The sequence below is a fragment of the Thunnus albacares genome, chromosome 2 (genome assembly GCF_914725855.1).
Source record: "Thunnus albacares chromosome 2, fThuAlb1.1, whole genome shotgun sequence".
In the NCBI taxonomy this organism is placed as follows: Eukaryota; Metazoa; Chordata; class Actinopteri; order Scombriformes; family Scombridae; genus Thunnus; species Thunnus albacares.
Window position 1 is genome coordinate 9,679,425 of NC_058107.1, and position 17,856 is coordinate 9,697,280.

The 17,856-nt window shown below is 40.3% G+C and overlaps 2 protein-coding genes and 1 long non-coding RNA gene across 7 annotated transcripts in view; 1 reads left to right on the plus strand and 2 right to left on the minus strand.

The window, feature by feature from the left end:
* ankle2 (ankyrin repeat and LEM domain containing 2) lies at positions 1–14,514 on the minus strand. 4 transcript variants are annotated; one of them, XM_044364945.1, is made up of 13 exons: positions 14,409–14,514; positions 11,676–12,185; positions 10,255–10,449; positions 8,296–8,480; positions 7,298–7,486; positions 7,076–7,198; positions 6,674–6,737; positions 6,263–6,438; positions 6,053–6,159; positions 4,767–4,957; positions 3,670–4,540; positions 3,208–3,339; positions 1–2,040 (listed from the first exon to the last, which is right to left on the minus strand). In XM_044364945.1, exons 2-13 carry the CDS (start codon positions 12,172–12,174, stop codon positions 1,830–1,832), a joined length of 2,943 nt encoding a protein of 980 aa, XP_044220880.1. In that variant the 5' UTR covers positions 12,175–12,185; positions 14,409–14,514; the 3' UTR covers positions 1–1,829. The 4 variants fall into 4 exon arrangements, with proteins under 4 accessions (XP_044220880.1, XP_044220898.1, XP_044220889.1 ...); XM_044364963.1 differs by having other exon boundaries at positions 14,400–14,477; XM_044364954.1 differs by lacking the exon at positions 14,409–14,514 and adding an exon at positions 13,161–13,282.
* LOC122991759 overlaps positions 13,868–17,856 on the plus strand; it is a 7,903-nt gene continuing 3,914 nt past the window's right edge. The window contains exons 1-2 of the long non-coding RNA XR_006405900.1: positions 13,868–13,938; positions 14,219–14,262. This is a non-coding gene — a long non-coding RNA (uncharacterized LOC122991759). The remainder of the gene's footprint in view (positions 13,939–14,218; positions 14,263–17,856) is intronic.
* golga3 (golgin A3) overlaps positions 14,866–17,856 on the minus strand; it is a 17,743-nt gene continuing 14,752 nt past the window's right edge. For both annotated transcript variants that reach the window (XM_044364936.1, XM_044364925.1), the window contains exons 23-24: positions 16,844–17,010; positions 14,866–16,710 (exon numbers count right to left, since the gene is read on the minus strand). In XM_044364936.1, coding sequence (XP_044220871.1) covers positions 16,518–16,710; positions 16,844–17,010 — 360 coding nt within the window. In that variant the 3' untranslated portion in view covers positions 14,866–16,517. The remainder of the gene's footprint in view (positions 16,711–16,843; positions 17,011–17,856) is intronic.

Sequence of the window (17,856 nt, forward strand, 5' to 3'; positions counted from 1 at the left end):
TAAAGTAGGAGTGATGTTTTATTGATTAGTTGAAAGCAAATGAGGTCTAGACATACAGAAAGAGGATTCACCATGAAAGTTAATTTTTAATAAAGCACAGAATGCTAAAAGCACAAGAAGCATGTTTTAAGTTTTTTAGGTGCATTTTTGCAAAGTTCCACATTCATAAACATTCAGAGACCAGAATTAGATCTGTTGTCACCTGAGAGCACACGGATGACAATACAATCTTCTCAATGAAGTAGTTTGTGCTCTCGGATAAAGGTTTAGTTCACACAAAAAAAAGTACATTCAGAACACTTGTTTCTTCAACCTAAGTAGTGTGGCAATCTGAATATTTAAAATGAATGGCTCTTTTGTCCTAGACATAGCTGATAAGCCCTCATACAGCAGTGAATGTATCCTTAACATTACAAATAATTTGGATACAGCAGGTTTTCGCACATTAACATTCCACCATTAGACTAGAACCTGCTGTGTTTACATGAGTTTACTGTTAGCCAATTTGAACCACCAAACAGATTCATAACGTTGGACATTAAAGCTATATTAAGCTCTAGTTTTGAAATCAACAGATTCAAATTACTTCTAATGTGAAGGGTTGTGAGCCCACTGGGAATCAACACCCAACTATGTGCAGCTCTTAGCTAATCATTTGTGTTCTCTGTAAGCATAAGGCAGTTTTTTAATATCAAGATGGCCATTAAAGGCAATAGTAAGTTAATAAATATATCCGGGTTCTGTAGCTGTTGAGTTAAGTTTCAGAATCTTTCTGTCCCCTTGTGGATAAAATTTGCTTAATGTAGCTTTAAGGTGGTCTCAGACTGGGCACTCAGAAGGTTTAGCCCAGATAAGAAACTGAAATTACACTTCACTGATGGGTGTGTTTTATCATTTACTCTCACACTGTGGGAGATGCTTGAGATTGAGAGATATTTCAAAGAAAAAAACAAACAAAAATTGCACAGTCTAAGGCCGCCGACAGTGGCAGAAAGGAAAAGTCAAGACATGTCCAGGAACCACCGAGAAAACATGGAAAATGTATCCATTTATTGAAGAACAAAATAAAAGCATGGAAGATCTCAGTCTTATCAGTTTTTCCCGTGTTTGCTGTCATCACCTGTGACCGATGTAGTCAGTAAATTTCCAGATATTTCGTGTATGAGCTAGAGCGCGTGTCCAAACTGACAGAACTCGTCCATCACGTCAAAAAATTAAGGCAATTCCTGAACTGAGGAAAACATAGGAAATGGCAGTCGGTTTTAACACCATTAATAAAAACATTTAATTTTTGTGCTACTGACCAACATACAAAAAATAATTTTTAAAATATTGACATTTTACTTTTTTTTTTTTTTTTTTTTAAGAACATCTTCAGTGACAGAATCCTGTTGAGGATTCCACACTAAGGTTTTAGTGACGAACTAACTTTGGGGAGTGCGGCTTGTATTCACGATATCCAAAAAAGTTGACTCAGGCTATGATACAGGTGCGACCAATTGCCACAAATAACATTACCGTCAATTCAACAGGGTCCACACCCATACAGTACATACATCAGCAAGGTTTCTTTTTTTCCTTTTTAGAGTCTTGAGTGTACATTACAACCTAACGTGATGAGAATTCCTGTATTACATAGGAGTAGTACCATACATCATTAATACAAATCTTCCACACACTTGTGCATATTTCTGTTAGGTATGTGGTTTCTGAGCTCTGGTGTAGTCACCTTGGTGCAGCTGGGTTGGGGGTGGGAAGGGGGGTGTGGTGGGTTTAGGGCTTGTAGAGGGTATGGCAGCAGTGGTTGGAGGCAGGGGAGGAGTGGGTAGTTAGATTGGAGGCTCGTTCAAGTGCTTGAGGCGGATGCGCTGGATGTAGCTAGCATTGGCAGGGCTGTAACGGCTGGGGCTGAAGTCTGGTGAGGCGGCGTGCCGGGCAGGGCTGAAGCGTCCGGTGGGAGACATCAGGCCGCTGACCGGGGAGCCGGGAGTCTGAGGCTGCATCCTGAGTCGTGGTTTAACCACTGCAGGGCTAGTCCAGCTAGATGATACACATGAACACCAATCAGTGGTTATATTTACAATACTGTTTGCTTCTAATACTGAAACATAAAATTAGTACAGATTTTACTGCCCTGTAGCACAGAATGACCACAGCCTGTCTGTAGAGGGTTGACAGGGTTACTGCACTGGGTGCTGACATTCAGGTTCTTTCTGCATGTAAAGAATCTCTTTTTTGTGCTGTCATTTTGTACTAAGAGACGGGACCGTTGATTTTGGCTACACATACCAGACATCACTTCTCGAAAAGTCTGGACTCAAGAGTGCAAAGTTTTCACAATTGTTTCTTTATATATTTATTGTCTGGGACAAAAATACCCCACCCACTGGCATTTCACCTCACTACTAGTCCTAAAAAGTCTTGAGATTGCAAAAGTTTTTCACTGCAAAAGCTGAAACGCCTTCTCTGCACCACATATATCCGTTGAATTTCTGCCTTAATAACCATGCTTACTCCTCTTTTTGGCTGGACTGGTCATGGACCGGCCCTATAACTGCCACTATCCCTGTAACAAATTGGCCACAATTTCACACATTGATCATACACACTCCAGCCATATACTAGGTTTTGACATAGTCTTGTTTGTGAAAATATGTGACCAAATCACATATTGGGTAATGAATATCGTCCACGTATTAGTCATTTATTATTTCAGATATCCCACCAAAAAAATCATTTCAGTGTGGTGTACGAGGACTGTATGAACAACCTCAGAGATGACAGACTGCATAAATCTGCCTTTACATTGCCTAATTTCTTTAGCTTGGCTTTGAATGGGCAGCTCTGAAGTCTGAAAACTGTTTCAGAGCTGTTCATTTTTTGTTAGCATATTGATATTTGAGATAATATTTGAAAGATATCTAACAGGCCAATGTATGAAAGACTACTACATATGTAAATGTAGTCACTGACATCACAGTCCATCATGTGAGGCTGTGCACTTCTCCAAACAAATGATCCCTGATACTAAAATGTTTCCCTACATAATATTTATTACAGTACCTAGTCTTTAATCTAATAATGATCTGGCTTAATCAACCACTGAAAACTAAAGCCTCACTTTTATCATAAATACACAGTATAGTCAGCAGACCAACAATATACAACAATATGCAAGGCAATAAAATGTCAGCCAAGCTTACTAACCTCTGCATGTCTGATGCAGAAAACGACTTCATTGTGCTCTTCCACTTATAAATGCTGGGATATTTTTGGGGATCGATGTCTATGCCTTCTACTGCTGACAAGACCTCTCTGTCCAACTTGGTTGGTGAATCCCTGTGAAAACATGAAAGACAAATCACATAAGCTGCTATCTACAGTGCCATTCGCATCATAAATCGTATCATAATCGAATCACTGAACCCTTTTGTAACTGGCTACCTGTCACATATAATACTAATCAATGGTAGACAGAGTTAGCTGGTCTTGCAGTACACATATCTAGACTACAATAAGAGAACATTGTGCCCAAAAAATATTACAAGGGGTTCACTAGTTATTGCTAATTACATTATCAGTTGTTTATATTTACAACACATGAGCATTAAGTTCCTCCTTTATCTATGATCCCATAATGCCCCCTGCAGAAAAACAAGTGTGACTCACCCATCGATGTAAAGTCCTTTTCTAATGTGCGGTGGGGTCCTGGGTAGGAACTCATGGGAGTTATCTAAGGACTTATAAGAGGACCCTGATGATCCTGAGCTGCTCAGGTCCCTTCCCCCATGGTCCCATGATTTGGACCTAGCACAGAAGTTGCGCCCCCCTGATACCGACCCCCTAGTCCTGCCCAGCATCTCCAGGCTCTCCTCTGCTTCAAAGTACTCCTCTGAGCTGCCACTGCTACGCCTCTCCTCTGCCCCTCCTCCCTCTGTTCTCCAGCCTGGCCCCTCCACAGCCTCACCGTCCTGGCTACTGTGACCCAGAGACAAGCGGTTCAGCCCACAGCTCAGGTCTGTAGCTGAGGAGGAGCTGTAGGAGTCCCGGAGCTCCCTGTGCCGACTCCCTCCACTGCTCCTCCTCTCCCTGCAGCTGGTGGGGCTGTCCAGTGGCTCTTGCAGCGACATGCGCTCAAACTCCACCATGAGGTTGGAGATGGGCGACAGCAGGCAGGAGGAGGATGGGGAGGTGCGAGGAGACACCTTATCTCCGTTATGAGTCCTATCTCTTGAGGAGGAGCACAGCCCGTTTTTGCAGACGACGCCGGGCGACAGGAGGCTGTTGTCGCAGCAGCACAGCAGGTCCTGCTCGGCCGCCGTCTCGATCAGGTCGGCCCCACGGTGGTGCAGTGCAATGGGCAAGATGTGGAACTCGCGACCACCCACGGCTCCCTTCAGGCCGTCCTTGGATGCAGCAGAGGAGGTGATGCTGGTGAGTGCTGCGTTCTGCCGGTTCTTCATCTCCTCAAGGCTGATGTCATCACCCTCGTCCAGGAAGGCACCAACAGAGATGGAGTTGCAGAATTTTTGGGGCTTGCCTGTAAACAGATGATGAATGACCAAAACAGATCTGTGACTCATCATTATCATAATATTCTTCATGGCAGAAGATTACGTAGCTTTGCAAAATCATATCTGACAAGAGGCTATGGCTGAGAACATTACATTGATTACAATGCCAAATAACAGATTCAATCAGGGAGACTGATTTTTATACTTTTTTCAGGACTTGCAGCTTCTCTGATATAGAGCAGGTGAGGGTACCTGGAGAGGGGGTTTTAAACCTGTTGCTGGTCTCATTCTCCCCGGCTTCTTCGTGAGCACGTGGGCTGAAGTCCTTCTTGCTCAGGTACTCTTCCAGCTTGCGGAGCCCCTCGGTCGATGACAAATCCACAAAACTGTCAAGGAAGTCCCAGTACTCAGCCCAGGGGTGGCCCATGTTATGAGCCAGGTCTCTATAGAGAGAAGACGACTTAGCAATTAGATTATTACACACACAATTAAGTCATATCTCTGCATTTATTAGTGAAAAAAAAGGTGTATAAAATATTTCAAAGAGCAGGAAATAGTCAGATAATGTACAATGTTTATTAACAGTACATTAATTTCACAAAACGAATCCGCCACGTATACATATCAGAACACTGATACGTCGTGCTAATAACCCAAAGATTTATTCCTTTTCTATGGCAGTAAACAAAAAACACATAACCTGCCGTTAACTAACTGCTATGTTCAGAGCTTTACAAGATATTCAGGGCCGACGAGTGACGACGGTAACGTTAACATGATAAACAGCAGGACTACAGCTACGTGCTGCTGACACTCTCCAGCAGACAGCCAGACACACACACACACGCCAGAGAGCCTCTTGGTGCTGAGCCGCTAGTTCAGCTGCAACACAGTTACCACACAGAAACTTTCACAAAGGGCCATGAATGTTCTTCTAGTGACTCCAGTGAACTCTCTGTGTTTCTAGCGTGGACACTGAGAGTCTGACAGCAGCTGCTCATTTTACTTGCATTTTTCCTTGTCGTCACCTACAATTTCTGTCTGTCCATCTGATTGTCACCAGTCTGTTCAGTGCCTACATAAGAAGGCAGAGGGTAGTGGTGCTGTGGTAATTGTAAGCCAAAGTAGCTGAATCTATTCTGAGTAGTCCTGTGGTTAAAAAAAACCCAACAACATATTGATAATTGGAGCCAGAGTATAACGTATCGCAAGTGGAAATATAGCGATATGTTAGAATATCAAGTTTTTGTCCCACCCCTACTAAAAAGTATGTATAAGACTAGATTTCACTCCAATTTTATAGATTGTCTTTATGTCTGAGAATAACATGCTGTCACAGTGGCAGTGGAGCATTTCTTAATACAAGTTTAATATTTGCCTAATATTGAATATGTGCTTTTTTACATTTTTAATTCAAATGATTTTTTTTCATTCTTAACATGTAGCCCTTCCTTTTAAAAAGGTAAGACAACATGCAGAAGGTTATCAATCTCAGCTTTAAGGATAATATTAGCGTGATATGGTTATTGTGGACTTACCTGCCCACTCTCTCCACCCCACGGTCAGGATCAGACTTGAGGATGTGGTGGAAAATCTCAGCTCGGTCTCTGGGTGGCGTCTTCCAGGACCGGCGAAAGTCATCTGCCTACAGGGGAAGATCGTATTCTCTGGTCATTTTATGTTTTGAATGATGCATGTGCTAACTGTGTTTAATGAACTGGAGCTTAGTAAACGGGTAAAGAACTTGCTTTAGAGGGGCTCAACGGGCCAGCAAAGGCTGTGACAGTCATCACTGGATCCATCGGGCTTCTTGTATGCCGCTGGATGAGAGAGAGACTTTCTGAGGACTCGGGTGACCACGTAGCACCGATGATGGGTTGAGAGCTGTTGTCGGTTGCCCTCAGCAAAGGAATATAGCAGCGGTCTGTAAGACAACAGACAATTTAAAGTTAATATAACACTGTTAGATGGACATAACTTTTATTCAAAGCACTTTACATACATTTTCAATAAGGGTAGCACCAATAGGAATCAAATTCAAAATGTATGATGTAACATGCGGTTTCTACTTAACCAAGCCACTCCTACAAGAAACCTACAAGAAACAGAGGAAAATAGGAACACTAAGATTTAATGTTTAAATAAAGTTGTGTCCTTACCCTCCAAATAGTCATTTATCTTCTGCCTCACTTCTTGGGTTTTATTTTTTCTGCTACAAATAAGCTGTGGAAAGCAAAAAACAAACAATTGGTAGATATATGTACAGCTGACGACATACAACTGTTGCTGGATTAGCTGGGGAAAGAATTTGCTCATGCTCATCTAAATTTAGCCTTCAATGTGCAGTGAGTGATTGTTGACAAAAAGCAAGCTAAAAGGTCAACCTGAGTGAGCTAAGCCGTCCTTCCCTCAGCTGCTACTGCCTGGATATCTTTCAGTGTTCAGTAGTACTGTACAAGGCTGCTACACGGCATGTATGTGTTCAGCACAACCCAGGCTTTGCTAAATCTGTTCTTTCTCAGTGTGCATGTTACTAAGGGTTAAAAATAAAACTCCCTTACATCACAAGGCTTCTGGCCATCCTTGTTCTTGCAGTTCTTATCGATGTCAGGATGTGAGCACAGGACATTGACCACCTCTGGGCACCCAAACTTACAGGCAAAGTGGAGTGGTGTTTCAAATCCCTGAGACAAACAGGCGGAATACAATATGAACATGGGCCATCATACTTTGTGAAAGAATCTAATCTAATCTGGTTTAGCTGGTTTGGTTCAAGAACTTACAGCCTTATCTGGAGTGTTGAGGTAAAGATCCACAATGTAGTGGATACGTTTCTGCAGCATGACTTCCTGGTCATCTGGGTACATGAGGCGCATGAACTCTGGGTTCTCCAAGGTGTCCAGCAGCAGCTGGGCGATGCCCCCCTGGTTCTCCTTGGCTGCCACGTGCATTACATTGTACCTGCAGCCCTCCTGAACAGACAAAATAGAGGAACAACTGGATGGATCAGGACATAATCCTCATTAATCTTCTGTCAACAGGGAAGGATGCTTATTTTTATCCAAAAGCTGACCTTAACTTCACCTGCTGAAGTTAGGGATGTATCACCCAACCTTCTGTATTGCCAACTGAATGTAGTTAAAGATGTGAAACTATAAATAAGCAAGATAAGAAAACTGACCAATGAATGAACATGAGCTGAAACAGTAAAAAAAGATAACATTGTTATTGTACTACTGATCTAGGTCTGATACTTTTTAAGGCCTACAATCATCAGCTATATCCACAGATGAAGCATTACAGATGTACCAAAATGTTTGCATTGATCTTATGTGTTCTGCTGTTTATCTGATGCTGTTTTAAGACAATGACTTCATCTAACTCAGATATATTAAATGAATTGAAAATAAAAAAAATAATAAATTAAACAAATTTATTTAGAATAACTGCTATTCAAAACTATCTAAAATGTATTTACTGAACACACACACATGCAGAGAGTCATTTCAGCAACTGCAAGCTTGACAAGGGCATTTGTTAAAGGTTGGCGCTGATGTGGAAAAGACGTTTTTATATCAACAAATGACAACGGCGAAGACAGGCAACCCATCTCTATTAACAGCAAATAGTTTCCACAGAGTTTGAGAAACCACAGCCCCAATACAAGTTCAAACACTGATGCCTCTTAATTTCACTTCATTCATCCTAACGTCACAAAAATAGATCAGAAAGTGTCAATAAAACTAAGCAGAGGTAGAAGAAATACACTTCATATTCTTACTTGCACAATAGTGGGATTATCCCCTGAGCCAATGAGATAACGTGGGTTGCTCCAGACCAGCTCACTGAAGGCCACCTCATCGCCCTTTTCCACAGCTTTCCTCAGTTTGGCCGTCAGGTCCTGGGTGCGTGGACTCTTGAAACTGTTGGCCCGCTCACGGTTAATGGTATCAACCTCCATGTTGTCTGGTGTGGAGAGGGAGAGGAGAGTGAAAGGACGAACACTGCTGTCAAAAACTATAGTTCACGGCTGGTGTGCACCATGGTGAAACTGTGGCGTTGTGTAGATTGGTGTGCATCGGTTTGTTTTTCTGGTTTTTGACCTGACTTTGACAAAACTTGGAGGAATGATGCATCTCACCACTATATTGACATTTTCAAAATTACAATGACTAGCTCAAAGAAGGCACTGAGATCACTGTAAATTATGCAGATTGTTCCTGGAAACAAACGGAAAGTTTGAGGATTCAGAAACATTTAAAAAACACAAGTTATGACATGTAAAATGAGGAAGAAATGTTTCAGATTCTGCACTATTTCTAGATCAGCAATCAATATAAGCAAATTTGTGGCACTGACCAACTTAACTCCTTTGCACAAAAGATCAGATTTCCTTGAGTTGCATCCCTTCCATTAAAGCATGCATTCAGATCACACTCGGGTGGATTTGATCTACTCATCGGAGGCTTGTTCAAGTAACTCAACTTGCAGCCAGTGTTCACCTGTTATAAATATGGCTATATAGCGTTGTGATGGTGGGAAACATGGCATCAGAACTAAGTGAAAGTGTCAGAAGTCAAATTGTTAACCTAGCAATATAAGGGCTTTCTCAGCATCAAATCATGGCTGAACTAAAGGTTTCTAAGGGAGCAATGCATGGAACTTTAACGCTTTGAAGAAACTGGATCAGTTGTATCCAAAGCACGATCAGGCAGACCTAAAGTTACCACACCATCAGAAGATCAATACATCAAGCTTAGTTCACAGAGAGGTAGAAAGCAACTTCATCACAAATACAGAATTTGCTAAATAAAGAACGCAGGACTCTATTCAGCAAAAGTACTGTCAAAAGAAGGCTGTCTTGTAGTGGTCTCAGAGGACGAGTAGCAGTTTCTAAATCACATCTCAGGAGGGGAAACAAGGCCAAAAGCTTTGGGTGGGCTAATACCAAATTTAGTCCTATTTACTGATGAAGTTTGTGACTTATGGCAGTAACAGAAGTGTGTATGTAAGGAGATGAACAGGAAAAAGACTGATACTGCAGTGTATCAAACCCACAGTGAAACATGGTGGTGAGAATATTCAAGTCCGGGGATATTTTGCCGATTCTGGAGTTGGACACCTGCACCGAATTGACTACACCCTGATCGAGAAGAAGTACCATTCTATTCTTCAGAGACATGCTGGACCCTCTGGTTTGCATCTTTGTGAGGAAAAATTCATACTGCAGCAGGATAATAACCCCAAACACACCTCAAAGCTTTGCAAGAACTGACTGAAGACCAAAGAAGACCAAGGACTCCTGACTGTCATGGACTTTCCTCTACAGTCACCTGACCTCAACCCCACTGAATATTTATGGGGGCACTAGAAGACTGAGAAAGATGAGCTTTCATTGGCATCAGAAGAAGCTCTTTGGAACATTGTCAAATCCTGCTGGGATAACACGGGTCATCAGGTTTTGCACAAACTTGTGGAGTCCATGCCAGCTCCAGTGTATGCTGTCATTAAAGCTAAAGGGGGACACAGCATATACTAAACCTCTGACATTCATCTACATTTTTCAAAGATTCAATTTTTCAATCAAATTGTTAAGCTGATATTATCGTTTGTAATGAAGAAATAGTATTACATTAAAAACAAATGCAAAATAGAAGTATCTTGATATAACAGGGGGTGTTGATTAAGGCCCTTCTTACAGAGCAGCCTCACACACACACACACACACTCATCTACTCACCTTTACTAATGACCAGGCCTGGTTTGACAGGAGATACACAGGCTGCAGATTTGCTTGGAGAGAGGAAATAGTCACAGATGCCCTTGGCAAACTTCTCAGCATCCTCACGGTTGGAGAAGGGTTTGAAGCGGGCTCCCTTCATCATCTTTACAGCTTGAAGGGCATCTTTCTTGTCTGTATATACATGTGCTTTCTCTACAGACAAACACACTCAGAATGAGCATTTTTTACATTTTCAAGAGAGCCAGATTTTTTTCCCATTAATTACAAGATTTTTTTTTTTGCATAATTTTCACTTCTACTCAGCCTGTAATGTCTGCTGCTTTTGCAGTTGCAACAAAAGCCTGCCCTGACAAATTAACATTAACAGCATTGATTTTTGGAGTAGCTCAAGATTAATTTAGATCAATACTCTATTCCAGAGAGGTCAAGCTGTGCTACTGCCCTGTTTCTTACAACAAAAGAAACAGCAAAAAATGTTTTCATCCACATCACTAACAAATGTGGATGTCTGACTGTACCCCTGAACAAATACAGAAACTGGACAACATAGTAGGTACACGAATAAACAAACAAGCAACAGGATAATCTGTTATGGCGGACTTTGGTCTCAGTATAAGGCCAAAAATTGAACTATCAAAGAAAATTGTGCTCACAGGCGTTGTGTAGTTTTTATTGCTAGTAGAGGGAAGTATCAAAGTATTTATAACTATGACTAAAGGTGTGAAAATAGGAAAAAGGAACCTCCTTTCAACAATATAATTATTTGGTAAAGAATTATCAAGTGCAGTGAAAACTATCACCATCTTTAATTGTAATTTCAACAAACATGGATATAATCTGTTCCTGACTGGAGGTGAATGTTAACAATTAGAGTTTTTTGTCTCTCAGACATGACACAATTAGATGCTTAAGAATTAGACTTTCATTGGCACAAAAAGACATCAACCCCCTCAATGTCACCTTAATATCATTGTTGTACACCACTAAATCGAGTGTAATGATTTGGAGTGGAGATATATGATTTCTTTTTATTTATTTATTTTTTGCTTATCTTCCTCACTATGCTATCTACTAATAAATGCATCATCCTTATTTTTTTCATTTGAAAATGTCTTACAACGCTAACTACCTTACTGAATGTTATGTTCAGTTTGATGTTTGCTACTGTGCACTTACAAAATCGAACTGTGTGAAATTATGTTGGATTTGCAACTTCACAAAAAGCATACACTAGGTATGTGTAGTCATGGCTGAAAAGTATTTTTTCTACATGTATCTAAACTTTTATTTCTGCTGTTCCCTAATTTCAAGAACACCTGACAAAGAATCTTGAGCTTTGATGTAACTTTTGCTACCTTTCAATATATAACACTGAAAAATGTATGAAACCCACAAAAGTAACAAGCTCATTCTCTTACCATTTCTAGCCAAAACATCCTCCCACAGCGGACATACTCCATAATACAAGGTTGGGGACACTTGTGCGGCCTTTGAAGGAGTTTCCGTTTTGGACTGAGAGTTACTGCCTACAGCAGAGCTGTCTGAGGGTGTCTTTACTGAGATCTCTTCTTCCTCTGGAGGGTTGAGGCCGACACCATAGCCAAAGTCCGACTCTTCGCTGGCAATCTCAGTAGGGCTGCTGCTAGATGCAGCAGTGGGTGCAACTGCTGAGGTGGCACAGGACACAGGTTTGGCATGTTCGGCAACAGAAGCCACACTGGCTGAGATGCCTGCAGACGAGCTATTGTCCGATTCAGTGGCACTGCTCTCTGGCCCGGCGAGCACTCGGGCAAGCTTCCTCTCAAAGGTGGCTCGGGTGGTAGCTGTGATAGGGCCGCACTTTAGGTTTGCCCGGGCGAACTCCTCACGCAGTTCATCGGCACTTAGCCCCCTCAGCCTGCTCAGAACCGCCTCCATGCTTCAGCTCCCTAAAACACATCAGAATATGCTTCAGCAATCATGACCATCAGTTGTTAATAAACTAAATAACCACGTAGGGAAACAGAATGATCAGTTAATACTACAAGAGTTACTAAATCAGATTTCTTTCTTCTACTGTGAATGCTATTTAAAAATTGCAGTTCCAGGTAGACTATAGTAAATATCATTTAGATGACCTGCTACCATTATTCCCAAAAAACAACCACATTGTTAGAAAAGCATTAATTCTTTGCCTTTCAAAGAATGTGAACTCTAACCTTCATTCAATTTGGTTTCACTTAGTGTGACCTACTGAATGGCTATGATTCAAAAAACTATTGTTATCTGGAACAGGAAACTGGACAAATTCTAAAATAAATAAATAATAAAGCAATCTATTATCACTCAACAGCTTAGTGCTGTGTGTACACGTTAATATTAAATGCCATTTAACATTTTCACAACCCAACAAGCGGTCACACGTTGTAAAATTCAATACAGACGAACAAGTAAACCATTGCCCTTCAGTGCAAAGCATCAAGATGTAGGTAGCGCGGCTCTATCACATAACTGATAGCTTATGATCAGCTCTATATTGTAAATATAAGTCCCGGGTAAAGCCATACATGTTACTGTAGCCCCATGAATCCATTCAGCCTATTATACCATATTTGAAAACAACCACATACATACATGTTAAACTAGCCTCTGCTAGCTCGCTTGCTAACCAACAAGTCAGCTTTAGCAGCCGGGGAAACTGCTTTGATGAAAATCTAGTCTAACACAGAGTAAAGCTAAAAATCTGGGCTGGAATAATAACGATGACAAAGATACAAAAAAACTGATAAATTGTAATAACATTACTCGGTTCGTTCGCATGCTGTCACGCCCAAAGTATGTCATTCGAGGTTCGTGGTGATGATGCCGATAAAAATCAAAGTGTACGTGATGACATCTAGTAACAAATGCGTCCCTATACTCACCAAGGAACATTTTTATTTAATATACGCGGAGCTATGGGGAATCGTTGTTAGTTTTGCACAGATATCATAAAACTGTTTGATAGACACAAAAGCTGGATACGGTCTGGAATAGTCTCATTGTTTACAACATGTTCTGCGCATGCTCAGTTTCAAGGGAGGGCGCATGCTGCGTTCCAAACCTGTAGGAAGTTTTGAAATTTCGGCGAAAATTAAGATGTTGCGTGTTACGTGACTCTACGCAGAAATAAAATAAAGTTAATCATTTCATCAAGATCACGCATCACATTCTGAAGAGAGTCATCGCTGAATTTATACATTACGCAAATTTTTTGTACTATAGCGGTAATTATTTTTCGGTAAATATCACATACTTCAAAAGATCACTAAATTTGACTCGCTGGCCATTGTCGCTCACAAATGATGCACATAGTTTGCGTTTAAAAAAATAAATAAAAAATAATATAATAATAAAAGATATCGTATCACAGAAAACACTTTTTCTACTACATTGAAAAGTTGTTGTGCCTAGCAATAATGATTAATTATTAGTTATTTAGCTGCAAAGTACCTAAATGTGTATCCCCAGAAAACCATAAAATTACACGCTTAATCGTGCCAATAGGGTTTAGGAAATGGATATCATCTGCCGCTTAAAATAGTATTTTGAGTAATGCTTTATATTTCCGTACTTTCCCAAAGCCGTGAATGTAGCATCATGCTCCCCAGTAGCAGACGTGACTAATCCAAGGAAACGATAACCTAGAAACCGCCCGTTGAGGTATTTCTAGTCAACAAAACGTCTTACAATTTTTAAAAACAACTGGAAAATGACGACTTCATTAGAAATATGTTGATCTAAGGATCACAAAAAGACGATTCATGTCGGCACAAGCCCATTTATGCAGGGCCAACTTGGGCAAGCATGTAACTTAACGTTAGTATATGAGGTATTCATACAAGAGCTGAAACAAATATCTATATAGATAACTGTCATAGGTGGAGCCAAGGAAAAGTAGAGTGAATATATCTAACGTTAACTATTACATGATCCCTTGTAGGAGACGGAGTTTGACATGCATGCTAACATTAGCCACCTAGCAAGGTAAGAAGCGAATTACTCAAGCCGCCCGTTAGCAATAACGGCCATAAGAAAGCATTAACAGTTTGTTTTCTTACTGAACATATGGAAGTGACAGAGGACAAAATATCTGCTAGCTTAAATGTTTATATTAATTGTACCATGCCCACCTCCTCCTCTCCACCCGGCTACTGTTGCTAGGTGTTCTTTTTCTCACCGCGACGGTTTCAAAATGCAGAGCGCGATGACCCGCTTCCGTCCAACATAGTGCCTGAACGAAATAACCACGTAAACGTGCTGAAATAGACCAGAAAACAAGTTGCAAATGAAGCACCTCAACCCCATCAAATGCATATATATAAAAAAGAAAGTCAAAGAAGTTGATGAAATGAACAGATCTGTGTGCTGTCCTTCTCCTTCAACTATGAGACAAGTTGCAAAATATTTATAAAGTAGCTTTTGTAGAGACAACATACTTCTGTTGATGTGTTTCTTCTGTTGGATGTGGGGGGAGGTGTTGTATTATTTAGTTTTATTTGTGAAGCACTTTGTAACACTGTTTTGAAAGGTGCAATATAAATAAATATTATTAATATTATTATTACACTGAATGAGCACAAGCTGCAATGACAGGTGAATAGTGCAATTTTATGATAAATACAATCACATCTCCCAACGCAAATGTTTCAACATAGGAATGAATAAATTCCAGTCTGAAAAAAAGAAAAGCAGATACAGCAAAGTTTATGCATATTTGTTCAGAGCACAGCAGATCAATATAGTTATTGTATGTATCCTCAATAAGCATTCTCCTCAAAATATTTATTGTCCCTTTGGAAATACATAAGCATACAATGTCGTTTAAAAACCGTTTTTTTAGTGTGAGAATGAGCACCATCCCAGCAGCTGTAGCACAGTTACATGCAGGAAGCTACTGCACCGTCCAATGTCTCCTCTATACTGATTTTTTACTCAGCTGTATTATTTATCATCTGCTTGTATTTATGGTTTGCATTTAATATCTTGCATTTTACACTATTTAACAATTACGATGAATTTACAGTCATACAAAAAAGGAGTATTTATATATTAACCTCTGGAAACAATTAACTTATCCCCATAACCATCAAACAGCCATAAAACAAGGTTAACATCTGATTCAGGGGTAGTCATTTTTTGTAAATATGTACCAAATGTAACAACAGAAAATAAACACATTTGATTGCACCTGCTGTTAGAAGTAGTAACCTTTCTGCATCGTCCTACAACTTGCTCTCTCAGTCAGTTAAGGTTTGATCATTTAGTGTGCAATGTCAGTTGATGTGACCCACATATTTTACAGTAAAACCATCTTTCAGTATGGATTTGCACACACGTATATGACATGTTACATCTTGCACACGCCCTCAGCAGAAATACGCTCATTCAAACCAACATAAGTCCTTTACAGCAGATTAAAGATCGCTTAAGGCTTTTTTTTTGTGTACGAATTACCACAGTCCATGCTAGACAAAACACCTCCATACATAACTGAGATTAATGTTTTTAGAGTTTAAGAACCCAAGGTGATATGGTTACAACAAATGTAAGAAACACTGCATTTTAACAAAGAGGCAATACAAAAAATCTGACAAGTGTGCATGAATTTAAACTTCATGAAAAGGAGTGATGATGTTTCATCACCAACTGCTTACATGTCGATGTGTAACCATGTCAGTTAAATCATAGATGAGTAACTTCACTCGTACACAGGCACAAAGAAATGGAAGAACGGTTCATAGCCAGTGTGGCGGCAGACTCCGATGTTTCTGTCACCAAAACACTTTTTAAATTGTCAGCCATCATTAAGCAGTATCAAAGCCACTGATTTAATATCACAAGGAGAATGATGACTAAATACCTTTTAGTTACCGCCAACCTCAACCGGGGAAAACTGGTTAAACAGAAGTTTACCAACTAGAGCATATTTGTGCCTATAATAACAGAATATGGGGGATCCTCTTGGCGAGGCTGTCAGATGAGAAGTTGTAATTTCCTTAGCTCTAAATAAATAAATGTGACAACAGCATAACAAAAATATAAACAACCATCAAATAAAGAGGAAAGAATAAAGCTATGGTATATAAAGTATTACTCTGCAAAAGCACTTCTGTGCTGATGGGAGAATGCCAAATGTTGGCAGCAATTGTTAAGAAAAGAGAAAGGGAATAAGGGGCTAAAAAGTGCCTTTGTGGATAAAACTCCACTCTCCCTCTATTGGCCTGAGAAAAGTTCTTCTGTTATGATTGCTGCTGTTCTGCTTCATTGTTATTTTCCACCACCATGTTGTTTAGCGGCGTTGATGATTTGGAGATGTTGTTTTGAAGCCCCAGTTGAGCCAGTTCCTCCTCTGTGTTTGTCCATGAGCTCATTGACTCATGCACCGTTACTGTGTGTTCCTCCATCTGCTTTTGGAGGCTGTCCATCTCCTCCCTGAGAAAACAAACAAACAAACAAACAAACATTACAGGAGATAATGTGTGGTCTGGCATTTGGATGGCTGCTCAACACTACACAACAGTAGGCAATGTTAACCAAGTCTTTTCGCAACAAGAGAGGATCTTACTTGAGCTGCCGTAGACAGTTGTGCAGGTTGTTGAGGGGCTCCTTGTTAACAGAAGTTGATGGTTTCAGCAACTCATCCAGCAGGGAGGCAGGCACTGGGCAGTCTGGGATCTTTACTGGCGTCACTGGGTTGGATGGGTTCCCCTCACTTTTCAACTCCATACGTTGCTGTTCCAACAGCACCATAATTACAGGGATATATTTAGTCATTTATCTTCAGCAGGCATTTTTTATTTGGCATTAAACTATCAACACTGACCTTTAAATCTCTCTAAAGTGAGGGTGCTGGCTTTGAAAGCATTACTCATAGGAATAAATGGGTACACCCAGCTGGGTAACAACATAGTAACCAGTAGTCACTGTTGCCAATGTTAAATGCTCAGAAAACTATTTTTAAGTTACTTAAGTTATAATGTTCTGGGACTGCATCTGGTGATAGCTGATATTTTCTGCTAAAAAAGGAGCACAGATATCAGATCGGTACTTGGTTTTGACCAATAACCAGAGTTCAGGTATTTGAATTGGTATCAATAGAGAAGAAGTGGGATCATTCAATCCCTAACAGTATATTTATGATTTAATTTTCAGTGGTATTTGCTGCTCAAATTTAACTGTCTTCTAATATTTAGTGCCACTGTCATTTTGAATCATAATTCATTATCATCATTCTTTAACAAGATGACGATCTTCTCGTGCGCATGCGTTGGCCTTGTGGTTATCCGCCACAATGGTCATCCCCTTTAACCTCTATCAAAGAGTTTTAAGCCAGTTTTAAGCCACATTTTTACAATAAACTTTTTAGATGTTGGTCATTTTTAACCGGATAAAGCATTTTAGTCATTGGATGCCTGGATCTTAAGTTATCACAAACAAACATTAGCGGCAGCACCGCCACTGTGAGACTAGTGAGTGGACCGTATCGATGGGGAAATTGTCAGTGATGGTAGTAATCTGTTCTGAGGTTTAGAAGTTCCTGGTGGCTGTAGGAGATGTTAGCATTACCTTAGCATGTAA